The sequence below is a fragment of the Oncorhynchus mykiss genome, chromosome 1 (assembly GCF_013265735.2).
Source record: "Oncorhynchus mykiss isolate Arlee chromosome 1, USDA_OmykA_1.1, whole genome shotgun sequence".
In the NCBI taxonomy this organism is placed as follows: Eukaryota; Metazoa; Chordata; class Actinopteri; order Salmoniformes; family Salmonidae; genus Oncorhynchus; species Oncorhynchus mykiss.
Window position 1 is genome coordinate 27,955,785 of NC_048565.1, and position 24,090 is coordinate 27,979,874.

Genomic DNA, 24,090 nt, shown 5'->3' on the forward strand with positions numbered 1-24,090 from the left:
TAAAAATAAACAGAATGGAGCTAAGCACAGGCAAAATCCTAGAGGAAAACCTGGTTCAGTGTGCTTTCCAACAGACACTGGAAGACAAATTCACCTTTCAGCAGGACAATAACCTAACACACAAAGCCAAATATGCACTGTATTTGCTTACCAAGACCACATTGAATGTTCCTGAGTGTCCTAGTTACCGTTTTGACTTAAACCAGCTTGAAAATCTTTGGCAAGACTTGAACATGGCTGTCTAGCAATGATCAACAACCAACTTGAATACTGTAAATAAGGCACTGTAAATACTGGTATTATTCCCATTTCCCCCTATTTTCTCTACTTCAATCCCCCTCTCATTTATTTCACTCCTTTCACCTCTCTTTATGACCTCCACATCTTTCGCCACAGTCCTAGTTTCCCTCCTCCATTCCATCTCTCCACATATCCTTCCACCCCTCTCCTGGATCCTCCCCCACTTTTCTGGGTTCTGTGAAGTGGAAAGGCCTCTGAATGAGGAGTAAATTGCTTGTCCTTTGGTTTCAAAACCAATTCAGCTGTGGCTCAAGGATGGCAGCTGAGCAGATTAAGGCCAACTGGGCGAGGGGGGCACAGGATGTGACGTAGGGGTCAGCCCACCCACACCAAATAAGCAGCACTGGCACCTGTCCGTCTGCCCACGGCAAATACCCAGAGACAAACATCACAGGTCACATGTGGACTGAGAGGTATCAGTCAGGTGGGGATATGGGGGACATGTTAGGGGACAAGTGAGAGACTACAAGGCTTTAATATGTGAGTTGTGACCAGTCTTCGTCAACTGGATGTGACTTCATCTTTAATCCTCAGCCACTCTCCCAATACTGCTAAAATCCAACCGGGCCCTCAGCCCTGTTCTCCTATGGCTCAGGACCAAATGCCATTTAACCACTTCCACAAACCAATGACTTCAGAGCCATCTTCCCTTTCACCCTCCTGAGAAAAACCTGAAGCTCCCAATACCTGCAAGCACTGAAATGTCTGTAGCCTCCACTGTAGCCATATCCGGGCAAAGCTTACTACAAGCTCTACGCAGACGCAAGATTCAGAGTGTTGCAATGCCGTTTGTCGTCACAAAAGAGGCGGCTCCTTGTAATACACTCCGGCATTCTACGTACTATCTGAAAATTGAGACATGCCGTATCATTCCTTCTGCAGCCAAGTGGCGCAGCGGTCTAAGGCACTGCATCGCAGTGCTAGAGGCATCACTACAGACCCTGGCTGTATCACAACCGGCCGTGATCGGGAGTCCCATAGGTCGGTGCACAATTGATCCAACGTCGTCCGGGTTAGGGGAGGGTTTGGCCGGGGTAGGCCGTCATTGTAAATAAGAATTTGTTCTTAACTGACTTGCCTAGTTAAATAAAGGTTCAATAAAACAAATTAAAAGATAAATGGGGGCAGTGTTGTTGCTTGGTACCTTGATCTGATCTACAGTGCCTTCAGAAAGTATTCAGACTCACTGTCCGGGGGGTATCATCGGATGGGGCCACAGTGTCTCCTGACCCCTCCTGTCTCAGCCTCCAGTATTTATGCTGCAGTAGTTTATGTGTCGGGGGGCTAGGGTCAGTTTGTTATATCTACTTATCCTGTCTTATCCAGTGTCCTGTGTGAATTTAAGTATGCTCTCTCTAATTCTCTCTTTCTTTCTCTCTTTCTTTCTCTCGGAGGACCTGAGCCCTAGGACCATGCCTCGGGACTACCTGGCATGATGACTCCTTGCTGTACCCAGTCCACCTGGCCGTGCTGATGCTCCAGTTTCAACTATTCTGCCTGCGGCTATGGAACCCTGACCTGTTCACCGGACGTGCTACCTGTCCCAGACCTGCTGTTTTCAACTCTCTAGAGACAGCAGGAGCGGTAGAGATACTGCTAATGATCGGCTATGAAAAGCCAACTGATATTTACTCCTGAGGTGCTGACTTGCTGCACCCTCGCCAACTACTGTGATTATTATTATTTGACCATGCTGGTCATTTATAACATTTGAACATCTTGGCCATGTTCTGTTATAATCTCCACCCGGCATAGCCAGAAGAGGACTGGCCCCCCCTCATGGCCTGGTTCCTCTCTAGATTTCTTCCTAGGTTTTGGCCTTTCTAGGGAGTTTTTTCTAGCCACCGTGCTTCTACTCCTGCATAGCTTGCTGTTTGGGGTTTTAGGCTGGGTTTCTGTACAGCACTTTGAGATATCAGCTGATGTAAGAAGGGCTCTATAAATTTGATTGGATTTTTTCCACATTTTGTTACGTTACAGCCTTATTCTAAAATGTATTAAAAATATTTTTTTCTCAGCAATCTACACACAGTACCCCACAATGACAAAGTTAACGTATTAAAAATAAAAAAACAAAAGTACCTTATTTACATAAGTATTTAGCCCCTTTGCTATGAGACTCGAAATTGAGCTCAGACACATCCTACATTGATCATCCTTGAGATGTTTCTACAACTTGATTTGAGTCCACCTGTGGTAAATTCAATTGATTGGACATGATTTGGAAAGGCACACACCTCTCTACATAAGGTCCCACAGGTAACATTGCATGTCGGAGCAAAAACCAAGCCATGAGGTCGAGGGAATTGTCCGTAGAGCTCAGAGACAGTATTGTGTCGAGCCACAGATATGGGGAAGTGTACCAAAACATTTCTGCAGCATTGAAGGCCCCCAAGAACACAGTGGCCTCCATCATTCTTAAATGGAAGAAGTTTGGAACCCCCAAGATTCTTCCTAGAGCTGGCTGCCCAGACAAACTGAGCAATCATGGGAGAAGGGCCTTCGTCAGGGAGGTGACCAAGAACCTGATGGTCAGTCTGACAGAGCTCCTCTGTGGAGATGGGAGAACCTTCCAGAAGGACAACCATCTCTGCATCCCTCCACTAATCAGGTATTTATGGTAGAGTGGTCAGACGGATGCCACTCCTAAGTAAAAGGTATATGACAGTCTGCTTGGAGTTTGACAAAAAGGCACCTAAAGATTCTCAGACAATGAGAAACAAGATTGAACTCTTTGGCCTGAATGCCAAGCATCACGTCACGAAACCTGGCGCCATCCCTACGTTAAAGCATGGTGGTGGCAGCATCCTGCCGTGGGGATGTCTTTCAGCGGCAGGGACTGGGAGACTAGTCAGGATCAAGGAAAAGATGAACGGAGCAAAGTACAGAGAGATCCTTGATGAAAATCTGCTCCACAGACAAGACAATGCAGAAGTAGCTTTGGGGACAAGTCTCTGAATGTCCTTGAGTGGCCCAGGGCCAGAACTTGGACTTGAATCTCAAAAAAACATCTCTGGAGAGACCTGAAAATAGCTGTGCAGCAACGCTCCCCTTCCAACCTGACAGAGGTAGAGAGGATCTGCAGAGAAGAAGGGGAGAAACTCCCCAAATACAGGTGTTCCAAACTTGTAGCATCATAACCAAGAAAACTCTAGGCTGTAATTGTTGCCAAAAGTACTGAGTAAAGGGTCTGAATAATTATGTAAATGTTATATTTCAGTTTTAAATGTTTGTCATTATGGGGTATTGTGTGTAGATTGATGAAGGAAAAAAACTATTTAATACATTTTAGAATTAGACTAACACAAAATGTGGGAAAAGTCAAGGGGTCTGAATAATTTCAGAATGCACTGTATAGGCTATATAGGCTATTCATCAAAGTAGCCTATTTTGCATTGATAACCAAATATAATCTCAGCGACTGTTCATACAGTAAACCAAACAACAAGAATCCACCCAAAAATGTATTTTGTTTAGAAGTAATAACTAGTGATTACAGGCATAATGACAAGTTAAATAGCCTACGTACAACTGGTAAAAAGTCTTCTCACTCATGTGACTCTGACAATAGTGGACTAAGATGCCTGCTGCAGTGCTCTCTCAACACACACACCTATCCAGCCCTCCCCACCACTCCCTCACTCCCTCACTCCCTCACTCACTCACTCACTCACTCACTCACTGATTGTCAGCAGCAGCAGGTCACAGTGAAATATATATATTTTTTAAAGAGAAATGCCATGGCGGCCTGCGGTGAAACTTATAAGTAGCCCAAAAACTTGCAACCCACCTGCTACATTGTTTTCAAAGTAGCCCAATTTGGTCCGGAAACATGGCAACCCTGCTATCAATAGACGGCCACTTTTCCTTGCATTCACAAAATGAAGGAACAAAAACTAACACTTTGCTATCGCCCCGTTGTGAATGGGAGTGGGACCGGCGAGGGTATCATGTTACCAAAAGATGTCAGCTACTCCAAAAATACCACTCCACATGAACGCATGGACATTGATGAATAGAGGGAAGCTTAAGAGCCTTAAGGCCCTGCCAACCCTGTCATAACAACCTTACCAAACCTCATGGACTAATATGAACCAGGGCCATCTTACACTGATCTGGACGTCCTATCTAACCCCAGGAAGACAAGGTAACAGCTGTTCCCTTTGACCTCAATGATCAGTACACCTTCTGTCTGAGGACATCTAGAAGAGCATCTGGGGAGGAAGAGGCACCATCAACCATATTGCACCTGCTTAACAGAGGTCCTAGTGTGAGTGAGGAGCTAGTGGTGGAGGTACCCCATGTGTCCCTACTACCAGCTGGAACCAAACAGAGAGCTGCTTTCCATCTGAGCTCTAGTCTTCCAAAATATCACATCAGCAGTCTATAAGGACATCTGAGTTCAAAATCCTGTCTTTAGCCAAACATTAAATTCTGCATTAATATAATCCACCGTTTTTACGAGTGAGTTAGCGGATCTTAAAAACTATACCCGCTGACTGAACTGAAATCTAACATCCTGTGTGTATTAAAAAGGCACAGTGTTACTCTCTGAGCATAAGTATGGATATAAAAGTCATCTGAGCAACATTCATATTTACTGATGAACATACTGAGCTCCCAGGAGTTCAACCAAAATGCTTGCCAGGAGCTTAAAAAACACAACTAAACCACACAGTGCTCTCCAAGTGGAGAGATGCTCCAAGAATAAAAACCTGCCATACACATAACATTACAAATAGTCTCCAACTGTCTTGAGTGTGTTGTTATTGTGTATGTGTGCATGTGTGTTTGAGTGAAAGACTGTCACAATGCATATTCATGCTTATACAACGGTGGGTCGTATCTTGAATTCTGATTGGTTAAAACTGCATTCCAGCCGGTGTCTGTTCCACAAGTTACCACCGGCTAAATCTGACTTTAAAATGCCTATTTACTATGTTCCATCTGACTGCGCAATTCACTGTCTCATCAGCCCAGCCAAGCAATTTATAAACTTGATCTCCACTATAAAAAGCCTCTATACATTATTTCACATTTCTTTTAGACTAACATTTAGTTTTCAACAGCATATTTGTAAAAACCTTGCAGTCTGTCTCTCTGACATTTGTAACATTGTTTCAATATTGAAATTTGATCTCCAGCTGTCCTATGGTAATGAACGTGTTGGGAGTCTGGACGAGACAGACAGGCAGACAGCTTTTCTCAGCCAGTCGAAATCATGAATCAGCTGGCATCATTTTTATGGATGTATACAAAGAAATGTCAACTGAAAAATGGTAAAACTAAACAAAATGCAGCTTGTTTGCAGTCTTTCCAGCTTCAGTTTGAAGTGATTGTGTTAGCAGTGTTGTTGGCTAGCTCCTCTAAACAACAGTGTCCTGAGGAGTGAGCACATTTTCTATTCCAGACGAAATCGTGCCTCATTAGCTCAATGTTATGGATGTATCCAAATAAATGTCCCTAGAAAACAGCTTAAACAAATGCAAATGTGCCTAATTTGCTGTTATTCTGGCTGCAGTTTTTGACGTGGCTGTAAGTTAGCGATAGATGCAAGGGATAATATCTAAATAGTAGTACATCGTCTCGGGCCTAACAACACTTGTGTGTGTGTGGTGTGTGGTGTGTGTGTGATCATAGGGCAGCAATAATCTCCTGTGACTCACAATCACACAAACATAAGATTCTAAACGGAAAATTGGCCTTCACTCGAGCTGGTGAAGGATGATTTTGTGCGAGAAATCCATCTTCAAAATCAAATTTCTTTCAAATCAAGCTTCTTTGTTGTCCATGAATGACTTCCTCTCCCCCCAAAGCCGCAGTAATAATGTGTGGAGTCCTTTCATTATCCTTCACAAACCAGGCTTAATCCCGGAACTGGCATTAAAGAAGAGCGCAAGGCACAAAGGTCGCCCCGCAAGTGGAAAATGGGAGCCGTAATGTTCGGTTAACACTATGGTGCTGCTGATGCAACGTTAATCCTGCAGCTGCATTGATGAGGGTTAGGGGGATAGGGGCAGTCCCACACAAAAGGTCACCAACAAGTGGGTAACTGAAATAGAGCCACCATCATGAAAACCTTTCCCTCTGTTTAGCTCTACAGGTAACTGCCAAAATAAAGGAAACACCAACATAAAGCATCTTAATAGGTTGTTGGCCACCAATAGCCAGAACAACTTCAATGCACCTTGGCATAGATTCCACAAGTGTCTGGAACTCTATTGGAGGGTTGCGACACCATCCTTCCACAAGAAATTCCATCATTTGGTGTTGTGTTGATGGTGGTGGAAAACGCTGTCTCAGGTGCCGCTCCAGAATCTCCCATAAGTGTTCAATTGGGTTAAGACCTGGCGGCTGAGACGGCCATGGGATTTGGTTTACATTGTTTTCATGCTCATCAAACTATTCAGTGACCACGCATGCCCTGTGGATGGGGGCATTGTCATCAAAGTCATGGTAAACAAAATAATGGCCTGCTTATTATTTTTATACATGACCTTAAGCATGATGGGATGTTAATTGCTTAATTAACTCAGGAACCACACCTGTGTGGAAGCACCTGCGTTCAATATACTTTGTATCCCTCAATTACACAAGTGTTTCCATTATTTTGGCAGTTACCTGTATAACTCTGCCGTTCTATTCCTCATCTTTTTCACCTTATTTTCTGATATATTTTAGCTCTTTCTCTAAATCCCCAATCAGACATGGCCTAGCTCCCATCAGCAGAAAGGTCAGAGCAGAGAGACAGGGCTCGCTGACAAGGAATGAGACATTTCCACCAAGAGTAGGCTCACATGTCAGGGAAAGGGTATGGGAGAGGTGGGTCATGGAGTAAGGGAGATGTGAGGGGGGTCAGGGAGGGGAGAGGGGGGTAAGGGTGAAGAGAGGGGGGACTGATGGGTCTGATGGTCACACAGAAGAGCAAAGAGAGAGAGCGAGAGCGACACCCCCCCCCCCCCCCCCCCTTCAAATGTAAAGAAAAATACATAAAACAGTCATCCATGGGTTAGTGTATCATCGTAAAACCCATAATGCCGTAATCCATTCTCATTTCCATTATAACACAAAACCACACAAACAGATTTCCCTATACGTTGAATGGTTCAGGCGCACTGAATCAGACGGCACTAAATGTCTGAATTAAAGATGGAAACATAAACCTTCATTTATCTGTCGTAATCCATCAATCACCAGATTGGATCCACTGAGCCTGTACATACATTATTCATAATGCATCAGTGATTTAGGAAATGTAAATGCAAATAGCACCTGTAACCTTCACACAGATTACAGGCTCCTTTACATGCAGTGGACACGGATTACAGGGTTTCAAAGGGCATGCACGCACGCACGCAGGCAGGTAGGCAGGCAGGCAGGCAGGCAGACAGACAGACAGACAGACAGACAGGCAGACAGGCAGACAGGCAGGCAGGCAGGCAGGCAGACAGGATTCCACTCTACGTGAGTGAACCTACTGTCTGCAGCCCAGTGCTCCTGCTCCCCAGCCTGCTGGGGTGCAGTGGGCTAAGCTGATTACATCTGTTGGTCTAGTGCAGTGGTCACCAACCAAAAGCAAGCCGAGATCTACCGCTAAGATGTTTAAACATGACTTAAAACATTTAACATAGACCTAATACATTATCACAGCATATTGGCAGTGCCTTGCGAAAGTATTAGGCCCCCTTGAACTTTGCGACCTTTTGCCACATTTCAGGCTTCAAACAGGCTTCAAACATAAAGATATAAAACTGTATTTTTTTGTGAAGAATCAACAACAAGTGGGACACAATCATGAAGTGGAACGACATTTATTGTCTATTTCAAACTTTTTTAACAAATCAAAAACTGAAAAATTGGGCGTGCAAAATTATTCAGCCCCCTTAAGTTAATACTTTGTAGCGCCACCTTTTGCTGCGATTACAGCTGTAAGTCGCTTGGGGTATGTCTCTATCAGTTTTGCACATCGAGAGACTGAAATCTTTTCCCATTCCTCCTTGCAAAACAGCTCGAGCTCAGTGAGCTTGGACGGAGAGCATTTGTGAACAGCAGTTTTCAGTTCTTTCCACAGATTCTAGATTGGATTCAGGTCTGGACTTTGACTTGGCCATTCTAACACCTGGATATGTTTACTTTGGAACCATTCCATTGTAGATTTTGCTTTATGTTTTGGATCATTGTCTTGTTGGAATACAAATCTCCGTCCCAGTCTCAGGTCTTTTGCAGACTCCATCAGGTTTTCTTCCAGAATGGTCCTGTATTTGGCTCCATCCATCTTCCCATCAATTTTAACCATCTTCCCTGTCCCTGCTGAAGAAAAGCAGGCCCAAACCATGATGCTGCCACCACCATGTTTGACAGTGGGGATGGTGTGTTCAGCTGTGTTGCTTTTACGCCAAACATAACGTTTTGCATTGTTGCCAAAAAGTTCAATTTTGGTTTCATCTGACCAGAGCACCTTCTTCCACATGTTTGGTGTGTCTCCCAGGTGGCTTGTGGCAAACTTTAAACGACACTTTTTATGGATATCTTTAAGAAATGGCTTTCTTCTTGCCACTCTTCCATAAAGGCCAGATTTGTGCAATATACAACTGATTGTTGTCCTATGGACAGAGTCTCCCACCTCAGCTGTAGATCTCTGCAGTTCATCCAGAGTGATCATGGGCCTCTTGGCTGCATCTCTGATCAGTCTTCTCCTTGTATGAGCTGAAAGTTTAGAGGGACGGCCAGGTCTTGGTAGATTTGCAGTGGTCTGATACTCCTTCCATTTCAATATTATCGCTTGCACAGTGCTCCTTGGGATGTTTAAAGCTTGGGAAATCTTTTTGTATCCAAATCCGGCTTTAAACTTCTTCACAAAAGTATCTCGGACCTGCCTGGTGTGTTCCTTGTTCTTCATGATGCTCTCTGCGCTTTTAACGGACCTCTGAGACTATCACAGTGCAGGTGCATTTATACGGAGACTTGATTACACACAGGTGGATTGTATTTATCATCATTAGTCATTTAGGTCAACATTGGATCATTCAGAGATCCTCACTGAACTTCTGGAGAGAGTTTGCTGCACTGAAAGTAAAGGGGCTGAATAATTTTGCACGCCCAATTTTTCAGTTTTTGATTTGTTAAAACAGTTTGAAATATCCAATAAATGTCGTTCCACTTCATGATTGTGTCCCACTTGTTGTTGATTCTTCACAAAAAAATACAGTTTTATATCTTTATGTTTGAAGCCTGAAATGTGGCAAAAGGTCGCAAAGTTCAAGGGGGCCGAATACTTTCGCAAGGCACTGTATATTATTTTGTATATGTAAAGACAAGATTAAATCAAGAATAGACAGATCGGTGACATAATTAGCCTATCAACTTGTGAAATATATACAGTACCAGTCAAAACTTTGGACACACCTACTCATTCAAGGGTTTTTCTGTATTTTTACTATTTTCTGCATTGTAGAATAATAGTGAAGACATCAAAACTATGCAACAGCACATATGGAATCATGTAGTAACCAAAAAAGTTTAATTTTATATTTGAGATTCTTCAAAGTAGCCACCCTTTGCCTTGATGACAGCTTGGAATTAGTAGGTGTGTCCAAACCTTTGACTGGTACTGTATATTTGAGCAGCTTCCCCCTGAAAGGTCTGTGCACGGCCCTGGTACAGTAGCCTACTAACTCCCTGACCCACTACTAGAGCCTGTCTTAAATCTTCATCAGAAACACATTAGTTCTGTGTTTTATGGAATGCTGCTGCTGAATGTCATCCTGTTGTGGAATCATCAGGGGGTTTAGTAGAGGTTCATAAGAAAGGCGATTAGGACTAAATGAGGGGGGTGTCTTATTGCTAGGAGCTGCATAACAATGTATTATATATAACACAACGTTGTGGCTGCAGAGGCAGCAGTTGGCATTGTGATGCTGTAGAAGTACCCCCCTCACCCCTCCTCCCTCTCTCCATGCTTCTCTCTCTTCTTCTCCATGCCCCTCTCTCCATGCTTCTCTCTCTTCTTCCCCATGCTTCTCTCTCTTCTTCCCCATGCCCCTCTCTCCCGCTAGTGCTCTTCAGTTGACCCTTTCACTCGCTAGCTCGTCTCTGCTGCCAACAGCTTTGCATTTCAAATGACGATCAATTCTCTGGACCGGCACTGTCCTTCTCTGCCATATTGACTGGCCAATTCCCAGGTAACTAAATCGCTAAGCCCGCCCCTAACTCTGTCGCACGTTGACGATAGCTTACACATGAGAGCTTGATCGATGGGCGGCCATTAACACTGCCAAGGCAGATCAGCCAGGAGATTTACGAGGCCAGAGATGGGACATTTTTGCAGAAGGAACAGCCAAAACACACACACACTCTCGCCGTCTGTCTGTCTGTCTCACAGCTGCTCAATTTGACCCTCTCTTACCTCAACCGTATTGTATGGAGCTAAACATCTTGCACCAACTATTGCTCATGACACATGCAGTTGCAGTACATCAATCCATAATGTACTCTCATACACCTGCATATGCACATCACACTGACAGTGTGAGGAAACTGAAACCAGGCCTTGAAATGAAAAGATGGCCTGCTTAGATCTCACACTGACTTGTCCCCCATTGACCAATACACTGTATACTGTAACTACAGTCCAACACATACAGTACCAAGACAATGGAAGAAACTGGAACAAGAAGAAGATGGGACAAACATGGAAATGAGATGGGGATAAGAGAGGGTGGGTGGGTGGAGGAGAGGAGGAGGTAGATGGCCATAAAGACAAATAGAGTGATGAAGAGAGGAGAAAAGGACAGAGATAGAGAGATAGATAGAGGGAGAGATAGAGGGGGGGAGAGCCGCCAATCTATTTGGCATGTGCAGCCACTAGAAAGAGCCAAGAGAATAATAACTAACAGCAGCTACAGAGTCCTGGCTGAGAGAAGGCTGCTGCTGCAGGTCCACTGTCACACAGAGACAGAACAGCATTCGCACACGGTCTCAGAGAAGGTTTCACACACACACATACACGCACCCAACTCCATTTTAGCACAGTCCTATTCAATACTGAGCATTCCCACATAAGCATGCGCACAAACGTACAAAATGCAAGAGCACCCAGTCCTCCCATAAGATACCATTATCGCACAAATACTGTATAGTGACACACAGATTGATGGGGGACAGTAGAAGAATATAAGTGTTGCCCTTTACACACTCTCCTCTAAAAACATACATAGGCACACACAAATACTCAATCTTCTTGAAGAGTCCCCTCCCTCCCTCCTCTGGAATGTTCCGGCATGTACACATTTTCATTGGAAGAGAAAATATAAACGCAACATGCAACAATTTTCTATAAGGAAATCAGTCAATTGAAATAAATTCATTAGGCCGTAATCTATGGATTCCACATGACTGGGCAGGGGTGTAGCCATGAGTGGGCCTGGGAAGGCGTAGGCCCACCCACTTGGCAGCCAGGTCCACCCACTAGGGAGTCAGGCCAGCCAATCAGAATGAGTTAAGGGCTTTATTACACACAGAAATACCCATCTGAAATGCTCACTAACAGGGATGTAAACACATTTGTGCACAACATTTGAGAGAAATAAGCTTTTTGTGTGTATGGAACATTTCAGGGATTTTCTTTTCAGCTCATGAAACACGGGACCAACACTTTACATGTTGAGTTTATATGTTGTTCAGTGTAACTAAATAATGGACAGTTGCAATGGATGAAACCTGACGATGGTTTATTTAGTCTAAAATATGCATAGGAAAAAGAGACATGCGGCAGTATAAATATATATATGTTTCAATTGATATTCATATTTCTACCTGTAGCTGTTTGTAGCAGAAATATAATATTTTCTGCTGAGCTGTCAGTTGTAAACAAATGGATGTGTCAGCTGACTGCTGGATTAAGATGCTTCCATAGCGCCAGTGGAAGTGTGTGTGTGTGCGTGTGTGGGGGTGTGTGTGTGTGTGAACTTGGAGGGTGAGGGGAGACACCATCACTCTAAACACAGATAAAAGAATGCCTGAAATCTGCTGAGAGCAGCTAAGCTGGGGAGATCAATGTGTGTGAATGTCTTAGTGTTCATGTGTGTGCGTGCCTGAATGCATGTGTGCATATGTGCATGCACGTGCATGTGTGTGAATTATAAATAGGCTACATCGATTTGCACTGTAGTATATTTGTCTTTTAACTAGTTCGATGGCTGTGTCCTATTACCAACCCTGTGAGTGTGCGATAATGAATTGTGGACCTATACAGTATACTGAAGATGTACGTGATAGACACAGAAAGGGGAGGGAGGTTGATGGCTTACTGTTGCCCAGGCAACTCACACAAATAGCCAGGGCCTGATCCGGGTTATTGAAATGCATAGGCTTGCCTTCGCACCAATTATTAATATGTATGTGAGCATCATCTATGACAAGCGCCAAATGTCAGGCTTCTGACAGGGATATATCAGAGGGCTGTGGATAAAGCCTATGAAGACGTCCCATTTAACCCCCATATATCCTGCATAGGGTTGCAAAGCTACCGGTAACTTCCCATAATCTTCAGTAATTTAGGTAATTAACAGAAAATCTATGGCAATCTATCGTAACTATGGTAATTTATACTTGAATAACTTCATATTTAGTATATATTTTTATTTATCTGTGTCCATATTGTCCAGGAGTTTCTAGCAGACAGACCATATGGTTCAAGAGAAAATAGCAGAATTCATGAAAAAAGCATCTAATCAACAATGGCATTATTTTCAATTATCCCTGCAACTTGTCCAAATATTGACTTTTTTCTCAACTGGCAATAGTTTGGAGACAAAACAATGACAACAAATACAATATTGACATATTCAAAGAAATAAGTGTAAAAAAAAGAATAGAAGAAACCCTCATTTTAAACACCAATGGTACTAAGTTGATCATTTATATTTAAGATCATTTTGTACAGCTTTGTCATTCTATTTTTTATTTTAAAATCATCTTATTTAATTATTTCCTTTATTTTTTAAAGGTTTACGGCCACACAGACGGCCAGATATAGTGTAATTCCAGACACCGATGATAATCTAAAGTACCCAAAAGGGCCACTAGATGTCTTGTGATAGGTTACGTAAAATTCTTGAAAGGTACCAGAATTCTTGTAGTTTACTGTTAAAACTTAAAATATTCCAGTAATATACCCTTCCTTTGCAACCCTAGTCCATAGCTGCCTGACTACTGGCATGGAGGGAAGGAGAGGGGCGAGAGAGGCTGCAGCTGAGCTGAGCTGAGATGTGCCCTTGGGGAGACTCAGCTCATGTCAGAGATAGCAATAATCTATAGTGGTGCTTCATTCTCAATTGGCCATATCATGTATGCATGTACACTGAACAAAAATATAAACGTAACATGTAAAGTGTTGGTCACATGTTAAAAAGATCCCAGAAATGTTCCCTGCGTACAAAAAGCTTATTTCTCTCAAATGTTGTGCACACATTTGTTTACATCCCAGTTAGTGAGCATTTCTCCTTTGCAAATATATTCCATCCACCTGACAGGTGTGACATATCAAAAAGCTGATTAACCAGCACGATCATTACACAGGTGCACCTTGTGCTGGGGACAATAAAAGGCCATGTCTCACGTTTCGAGGGAGTGTGCAATTGGCATGCTGATTGCAGGAATGTCCACCAGAGCTGTTGCCAGAGAATTTAATGTTAATTTAATTTAATGTTAATTTATCTACCATAATACAATGTCATTTTAGAGAATTTGGCAGTATGTCCAACCAGCCTCACAACTGCAGTCCACGTGTAACCACGCCAGCCCAGGACCTCCACATCCTGCTTCGTCACCTACGTGATCGTCTGAGACCAGCCAACCAGACAGATGATGAAACTGTGGGTTTAATTTAAGAATTTCTGCACAAATTGTCAGAAACTGTCTCAGGGAAGGTAATCTGCGTGCTCATCGTCCTACCAGGGTCTTGACCTGACTGCAGGGATGAATCCCGGTTTCAACTGTACTGGGCAGATGGCAGACTACATGTATGACGTCGTGTGGGCGAGCGGTTTGCTGATGTCAACAATGTGGACAGAGTGCCCCATGGTGGCAGTGGGATTATGTTATGGGCAGGCATAAACTACAGACAACAAACATAATTGCATTTTATATATGGCAGTTTGAATGCACAGAGATACCATGACGAGATCCTGAGGCCCATTGTCGTGCCATTCATCCGCCGCCATCACCTCATGTTTCAGCATGATAATGCACGGCCTCATGTCACAATGATCTGTCCACAATTCCTAGATGCTGAACATTTCCCAGTTCTTCCATGGCCTGCATATTCACCAAACATGTCACCCATTGAGCATGTTTGGGATGCTCTGGATTGACGTTTACGACAGCGTGTTCCAGTTCCCACCAATATCCAGCAACATCGCACAGCCATGGAAGAGGAGTGAGACAACATTTCACAGGCCACAATCAACAAATGGTGGTCACACCAGATACGGACTGGTTTTCTGATCCACGCCCCTACCTGTTTTTAAGGTATCTGTGACCAACAGATGCATATCTGTATTCTTAGTCATGTGAAATCCATAGATTAGGGCCTAATGAATTCATTTCAATTGACTCATTTCCTTATATGAACTGTAACTCAGTAACATTTTTGAAATTATTGCATGTTGCGTTTATAATTTTGTTCAGTGGATGTAGGGGAGATTAGACAGTTGAGCTACCCTTGTTTCTAGGAAACCATACACAAAATGTATAATTTGACCAAATATTTAGGAAGTGGTCATCATTTCAAGTAGTCTGTAAGGAATAAACCACATGGAAAAGGTACAAGTGAGGTCAAAATAAACAAATTCATGTATTGTGTAAGAGGTTTCATGATGCTTGTATTTAAACCAAAGTGGATCATTTTAAGATTGTTACATCAGTTAGGGTCTCTATAAGCTTCAATATGAAGTCCTAAAACTAGCATGAAAGTGCCTCCTTGTAGCTGTGTGGGCTAATATACTCATAATGTTTGCCTTGGGGTAAGTTGAGATGGTGGTAATACTTCATTCAGTACAGAAATTTGTAGGCGGCTAAACTTACCCTGTCCTGTGACTCAACTTACCCCACACCTGGGGTAAGTTGTGGCAAAAGACCACTTCTGGTAAAGCTATGATTTCAAATGTAATGTTTAGATGAATTCTGATTATTCCAGGGATACACAACATCCTAAAATATGTCAATATCTTTGTTAGAAAGAATGCTATATTTCCCTTGATGGTGATGCTGAATGTAAAAAATGGCTCAATTTACCCCACTCTCCCCTATTGCATGGTATATTATGAATGCATTTGCATACAGCTGCATGCATTCATTTGGGCTCCCGAGTGGAGCAGAGGTCTAAGGCACTACAAACACCCTGGTTCAATTCCAGGCTGTATCACAACCGGCCGTGCTTGTGAATCCCATTGGGCAGCTCACAGTTGGCCCAGCTTCGCCCGGGTTTGGCCAGTGTAGGCCGTCATTGTAAATAATAACTTGTTCTTAACTGACTTACCTAGTTAAATAAAGGTTAAATAAAAAAAATACAACTAAACAATTACATGTTTTTATTTTTTATTAATGTATACAGTATGTCCATATGCCAACTCGTACTGTATTTAGGACATGCATATTCCCCAAATGTATGCATCTTTAAAAAAGCATTCTATACTGTAAACTACACTACATGATCACAAGTATGTGGGACTTCCGACAGAGATGGCAGCCTCGCTTCACGTTCTTAGGAAACTATGCAGTATTTTGTTTTTTTATGTATTATTTCTTACACTGTTACCCCAGGAAATCTTAAGTCTTATTACATACAGCCGGGAGGAACTATTGGATATAAGAGCAACGTCAACTCACCAACATTACGACCAGGAATACGACTTTCCCGAAGCGGAGCCTCTGTTTTGTCCATCACCCAGGAAAATGGATCAGAACCCAGCAGGCAACCCAAAACAACGGTGTCGCAGAAGGGGCAGACGGAGCGGTCTTCTGGTCAGGCTCCGTAGACGGGCACATTGCGCACCATTCCCTACCATACTACTCGCCAATGTCCAGTCTCTTGACAACAAGGTAGACGGAATCCGAGCAAGGGTTGCCTTCCAGAGAGACATCAGAGATTGTAACGTTATTTGTTTCACGGAAACATTGCTCACTGGGGATACGTTATGAGTTGGTACAGCCACCTGGTTTCTTCACGCATTGTGCCGACAGAAACAAACATCTCTCTGGTAAGAAGAAGGGCGGGGGTGTATGCCTTATGATTAACGAGACGTGGTGTGATCATAACAACATACAGGTACTCAAGTCCTTTTGTTCACCTGACCTAGAATTCCTTACAATCAAATGCTGACCGCATTATCTACCAAGAGAATTCTCTTTGATTATAATCACAGTTGTGTATAACCTCCCCAAGCAGACACATCGACGGCCTTGAAAGAACGTAATTGGACTCCATGCAACCTGGAAACCACATATCCTGAGGCTGCATTTATTGTAGCTGGGATTTTAACAAGGCTAATCTGAAAACAAGGCTCCCCAAATTGTATCAGCATATCTAATGCGCGACATGGCTGGCAAAACTCTGGATCATTGTTATTCTAACTTCAGCGATGCATACAAAGCCCTCCCCCGCCCTCTTTTCAGAAAATCTGACCACGACTCCATTTTGTTGATCCCAGCCTATTGTCAGAAACTAAAACAGAAAACGCCCGTGCTCAGGTCTGTTCAACGCTGGTCCGACCAATCGGATTCCACGCTTCAAGATTGCTTCGATCACGTGGACTGGGATATGTTCCGCATAGCGTTGGACAATAACATTGATGAATACGCCGATTCGGTGAGCGTGTTTATTAGAAAGTGCATTGGTGATGTCGTACCCAAAGCGACTATTAAAACCTTCCCCAACCAGAAATTGTGAATTGATGGCAGCATTCGCGAGAAAACTGAAAGCGTGAACCACTGCTTTTAATCAGGGCAAGGTCGACCGGAAACATGACCGCATACAAACAGTGTAGCTATTCCGTCCACAAGGCAATCAAACAAGCTAAGTGTCAGTATAGAGACAAAGTAGAGTTGCAATTCAACGGCTCAGACACGAGAGGTATGTGGTAGGGTCTACAGTCAATCACGGACTTCAAAAAGAAAACCAGCCCCGTCGTGGACCACGATGTCTTGCTCCCAGACAAACTAAACAACTTCTTTGCTCGCTTTGAGGACAATACAGTGCCACTGACATGGCCCGCTACCAAAACCTGTGGGCTCTCCTTCACTGCAGCCAACGTGAGTAAAACATTTAAACGTGTTAACCCTCGCAAGGCTGCCGGCCCAGACGGCATCCCTAGCTGCGTCCTCAGAGCATGCACAGACCAGCTGGCTGGTGTGTTTACGGACATATTCAATCAATCCTTATCCCAGTCTGCTGATCCTACATGCTTCAAGAGGGCCACCATTGTTCCTGTTCCCAAGAAAGCGAAGGTAACTGAGCTAAATGACACTCACTTCGGTCATCATGAAGTTCTTTGAGAGACTAGTCAAGGACCATACCTGGGTCTCCACACTACCTGGGTCTCGACCCTGCCCTGTGCAACTGGGTCCTGGACTTCCTGATGGGCCACCCGCAGGTGGTGAAGGCAGGAAACAACATCTCCACCCCGCTGATCCTCAACACTGGGGCCCCACAAGGGTGCGTTCTCAGCCCTCTCCTGTACTCCCTGTTCACCCATGACTGGGTGGCTATGCACGCCACCAACTCAATCATCAAGTTTGCAGACGACACTACAGTGGTAGGCTTGATTACCAACAACAATGAGACAGCCTACAGGGAGGAGGTGAGGGCCCTCGGAGGGTCAGGAAAATAACCTCACACTCAATGCCAACAAAACAAAGGAGATGATCGTGGACTTCAGGAAACAGCAGAGGGAGCACCCCCCTATCCACATCGACTGAACAGTAGCAGAGAAGGTGGAAAGTTTTAAGTACCTCGGCGTACACATCACGGACAAACTGAAATGATCCATCCACAGAGACAGCAGGGTGAAGAAGGCGCAACAGCACCTCTTCAACCTCAGGAGGCTGAAGAAATGTGGCTTGTCACCAAAAAACACTCACAAACTTCTACAGATGCACAATCGAGAGCATCCTGTCGGGCTGTATCACCGTCTGGTACGGCAACTGCTCCGCCCACAATCGTAAGGCTCTCCAGAGGGTAATGAGGTCTGCATAACGCATCACCGGGGGCAAACTACCTGCCCTCCAGGACACCTACACAAGGACAACAACCACCCGAGCCACTGCCTGTTCACCCCGCTATCATCCAGAAGGCGAGGTCAGTACAGGTGCATCAAAGCTGGGACCGAGAGACTGAAAAACAGCTTCTATCTCAAGGCCATCTGACTGTTAAACAGCCATAACTAACATTGAGTGGCTGCTGCCAACATACTGACTCACCTCTAGCCACTTTAATAATTAAAATTGGATGTAATACATGTATCACTAGCCACTTTAAACAATGCCACTTAATATAATGTTTACATACCCTACATTACTCATCTCATATGTATATACTGTACTCTATACCATCTACTGCATCTTGCCTATGCCGTTTGGGGCGGCAGGGTAGCCTAGTGGTTAGAGCGTTGGACTAGTAACCGGAAGGTTGCGAGTTCAAACCCCCGAGCTGACATGGTACAAATCTGTCGTTCTGCCCCTGAACAGGCAGTTAACCCACTGTTCCCAGGCCGTCATTGAAAATAAGAATTTGTTCTTAACTGACTTGCCTGGTTAAATAAAGGTAAAAATAAAAAAAATAAAAAAATTGGCCATCTCTCATCCATATATATTTTTATGTACATATTCTTATTCATTCCTTTACACTTGTGTGTATAAGGTAGTTGTTGTGAAATTGTTAGATTACTTGTTTGATATTACTGCATGGTCGGAACTAGAAGCACAAATATTTCGCTACCCTCACATTAACATCTGCTAACCATGTGTAGGTGACAAAGAAATGTTGATTTGACCTGCGTGTTTTTGATGGTGTTTGATGGGGTTGAGGTCAGGGCTCTGTGCAGGCCAGTCAAGTTTATCCACACCGATCTCGACAAACCATTGGACCTTGATTTGTGCACAGGGGCATTGTCATGCTGAAACAGGAAAGGGCCTTCCCCAAACTGTTGCCACAAAATTTGGAACACAGAATAGTCTAGAATGTCATTATATGCTGTAGCGTTAAGATTTTCCTTCACTGGAACTAAGGGGCCTAGCTCGAACCATGAAAAGCAGCCCCAGACCATTATTCCTCCTCCACCAACTTTACAGTTGGCATTATACATTGGAGCAGGTAGCGTTCTCCTGGCATCTGTCAAACCCAGATTCTGTCAGACTGCCAGATGGTGAAGCGTGCTGGCATTGTGCATGGTGATCTTAGGCTTGTGTGTGGCTGCTCGGCCATGGAAACCCATTTCATTAAGCTCCTGACGAACAGTTCTTGTGTTGACGTTGCTTCCAGAGGCAATTTGGAACTCGGTAGTGAGTATTGCAACTGAGGACAGACGATGTTTACACGTTACGCACTTCAGCGGTCCTGTTCTGTGAGCTTGTGTGGCCTATCACTTCGCGGCTGAGCCGTTGTTGCTCCTAGACGTTTCTACTTCACAATAACACTAGCTCTAGCTGGGCAGAAATTTGACGAACTGACTTGTTGGAAAAGTGGCATCCTTTGACGATGCCACATTGAGAGACACTGAGCTCTTCTGTAAGGCCATTCTACTGCCAATGTTTGTCAATGGAGATTGCATGGGTGTGTGCTCGATTTCACACACCTGTCAGCAATGGGTGTTGCTGAAATAGTCTAATCCACTAATTTGAAGGGGTGTCCACATACTTTTGTATATATAGTGTAGCACGCTATCTACAGTGGCATTAACAGAAAACACTGGGGAAAAACTGCTATTGACGCTATTATATTCTACTTACAGTAAATGTACAGCATGCTGTAAGCAAGCTATCAGTTAATCAGTGAATTACTAATAACAAATGTTAAATCCATAATATCAAAGGAGGAATGACTAAAAAGCCACAGATATGATTGGTGAATGACATGGTGTTTAGCATCTAAGCATTGGAGCATTGGGACCCCTGCTACTACTGGCACTTCCTGTTCACCTAAGCATGATTAACTCTACGGGCTGATCCCATGCAAACATCAGTTTAATTTCCCCCATAATATGGTTGACTGGAGGAATTAATACATCAAATACATCAGGAGGAAACTCTCCACAGGGACTCCCAGTCTATTAGAATTTTGGCAGGCCAACGAGGAAATACACCCATCACCCAAGCAACAACATTGGATGCTTTGACAAATCTGCACTCCCAAAAAGAATACACAGAATCAAATGGATAGCAGACATTATACTGAAAGCTATAATGTTGAAATAACAATGGTATTACTGAAAGAATAATAGTGTACAAATGAAAACAATCTGTTGGACACCAGCCATCTTCCAAAGCGCCCCCATTTCTAACATGATTACTATGGGAAATCTTGAATAACACCCACGCAATGGAAAAGTGTGTGACAATGATTTGTCCAGTGGATTGGGTGGACAGTCACACCCAAGTGACGTGTGATGTTGATTTCCCAGTGACGTATTAGGCAGCCAGGTGAAAGGACTCAGACTGGTTGGCATGAGGTGCTGGGTTTAGTCATGAGACTTGTCATCCTGCATGCACAGAGAACAGCTGTTGCCATCAAGCCCAGGCCCCAAGACATGGGAACTGCAATCTGGACTGTGTTTGTTGAATACAGTGCAGAGAATATCTAACTGAGGGTGAAACATACATTAAAAACCAAACCAACAACCCCCACAAGCTGAAACTGTGTACAGTCTTACTCAAGACAATAACACATAGCCCAATACACTGATTCATAATGTGCAGTACCATTGGCTCAAACACTCTGCAAAACAAACAAGGAAGTAAAGGTTGTCCATTACATCGCTCTAATGGCATGAGGCTAGTTAGCATAGGTGATAATGTTATCTATCCAGATGATCTACAGGCAAAGAGGCAGTATACAGTATATCTCAGTGTATAGGAGAAAACTCTGTAATCAGCCCTTCGCTGTCCCGAGGAAAACTAGCATATATTTCAGTGTTCGTAGAAGTGTGACTTGCAGCACATTCTACTCCCTAAACCTGACATGGGGAAAACAATGAGCTCTGAATTTCAAGAATCATGATTTTTTTTTAAACTCGTCACAAACTGGTGGGGTTGAGATGCGTATTGCAGAAGGACGCTTCCCATAGGTTACAGCATGCCGTTTCAGATATCTGTGTGCATAATAACACGTGCCAAGCTAGATAGAACAGTACTTGCCAAAGGAGACCTGAGTCATGGCAATATCTACAATACACAAGTCCAATACACATCAAAGGATGGAACTGTTACCTTTTGTTATTATTACTGGGGTACAATTTATTTTATTTTTGCAGGCTGTTGGTTTAATGGTAGACTGCTGGCAAACCAACAGATGAATGAAAAACACAACTGCATATCCTGGTCACATGAAGCATTAAGTGTCCAAGACCAATTATTTTGGCATTACACTCAAAATATAGCCTACAGGTGGTAACATAATTGCAGTAAAGGTTTAACCTAATACTTTGCAACTGACAAAACTCAGGCTGCAACGTTGGCACTACTATGCCCATCCCAGTCAAATGTGACAGGTTGACAAGAACAGCCTGCCAGACCAGCAAGCAGTGTGTGTTAGGCCTTGCACGCCTAGTGTGTACATTTTTACAAATGATAAAAAAGTGAAAATAAATATGTTCTATCATTATAACAGTGGAAGTGCAATGATAACACAAAGTAACTGCCTTAGCAGCAAAAGAAAATGACACTTGGCAATGGAATATTGTATTGCTGACATCTCTTTGTATGCAACGAAAGTTCATGCCAGATGTAACATCATTACATGGTTGTCTTGCAATAGAGGATTTAAATAGTAACCTTTAAATAACACTTACCGGAACAGACATCTTGTGATGTGTTGTTAGAGTAGGCAATGCCTCTATTTGACTACAAAATTTTTTTATAGGTTATTTAATTAAGAAGCTGTTGGCTACTTTTTCAACAACAGCAAAAAAGCTATTTTCTTCAGGACGCCTTCGATGTCAGCCTTTATTCCATGTTTTTCCTTTAAAATGCATCTACATCAGTGTCAGTTCTCCGTTCCGGTTGAGTTGGGAATAAATGTCAGGGATATGGTGGGATTTTCCGAGCTAGGAGCAGCCCACCAAATGCGGCGCAGCCCAGCTCATTTACGTCCAGAGCTCCCGTCTCCAACACACCGTAAACACTCTCCTCTTGTTCTTCTATGTCACACGTTTGTTAATTTTCCCAATAATCCAATGTAAAATATATTTTTTTAAATCGCAACTTTGCGTTCAGTGTCAAACAGAATGAAAAAAAGATTGTCTCCAGTCTTTCGCCTGCTGCGTGTATCACTGCTGCGTGTATCACTGCTGCTGCACGAAAGACCGCTGCGCTCTATACGGTTCTAATGGAACAGTCAAGTTTTGTTTAAAGGGATGGTCTCCCGTTTTCCACCATCAAAAAGAAGAGGCAGCAATAAGATTAAGGTTTTTGTCGTGATAAGGCCTGCCCTGCCTTATCATGTTAAACTCATGCTCTCCTAAATAAATCTATTGAAATATATGCAGAATAATTTCTGAGCTCCCCAAGGTTGCCACTTAAAGGGAATGTCTACATTGTCGTCGGCTATCGTGGGTGAATTGTCCAATAGGCCAAGATACACTTATGGTCATGTATCCACATCTGAAGGTTAGGATGTTGTCAAAAGTATTGCACCAATTAATGAGAAGTTTAATAAATGGAAAATATACCTATACAATAAAGTGGCCTAGGTTGAAGTGTAGGTGTCTTTTGAAGTGATTTTGGGACACATTTTGCACAAATCACCTTATGCACTACTCTATGCTCAGCCTCTCTCCAAATGCATAAATTACCACCATGGACCATAAAAAGCACTTTCATGGTAGGAGATACGTTGTGCTAAGAAACAATGACAGTGTACAGGCAACACCTCAGAGAAGGTTTTAGTAAAAATGCATTGTTTGACTTTTTATGAAGATGTATGACCCCTTTAATTATCTGGACTAAATAACAGTCAGTTTGATGCATTGGGAGACATAACATTATAAGCCTTGTTATAAGACATAATGGCTCAAATATGCTTATAACAACTTATAAAGAAGTGTTACCAAAGCCTCTGGCTGGTGTTACCAAAGCCTCTACCAGAGCTTTTAGAGTTTGGATAGCAGGGAGGGGAAGGCATCCGGACCATTTGCTCCTGCTGTTATTTGAGATTCTTGTGTCAGTGATTATAATTATCCTCCCAAAGGTGTTGGCTTTTTAAAATCAACTTCTCGGTTTGAAACGATGGTATTTGGTGACAGACACATGCCTAGAGGTGAAGACGGGAAATGTGTGTCAGATATATCAGGCATTCCTAGCGGCAACCTAAGGCTCAGCCAACCACCTATAAGTGGAAAACCACTGGGGGCCTCTTTTAGGGGTTAAATTGGGATTTTATAGGAGTTTAAGCCAGGGTCAGAGTGTGGGTAAAAATGTGCGTTTCAAGTTAATGTAAGGTTTGAAATTAGGGTTAAAGGTTACAGTTGGTTTTGTCACACTATAATAAGACTTCCTTCCCTTGACAAAAGCACAGCAACT

General features: G+C 43.3%; 1 protein-coding gene across 1 annotated transcript in view; it reads right to left on the minus strand.

The window, feature by feature from the left end:
- LOC110520323 (breast cancer anti-estrogen resistance protein 1) overlaps positions 1-22,876 on the minus strand; it is a 128,109-nt gene extending 105,233 nt beyond the window's left edge. Inside the window, exon 1 of the mRNA XM_036974957.1 lies at positions 22,362-22,876. Within this exon, the coding sequence (XP_036830852.1) occupies positions 22,362-22,373 (12 nt within the window). The 5' untranslated portion in view covers positions 22,374-22,876. The remainder of the gene's footprint in view (positions 1-22,361) is intronic.
- Between the last annotated feature and the right edge of the window lie 1,214 nt (positions 22,877-24,090).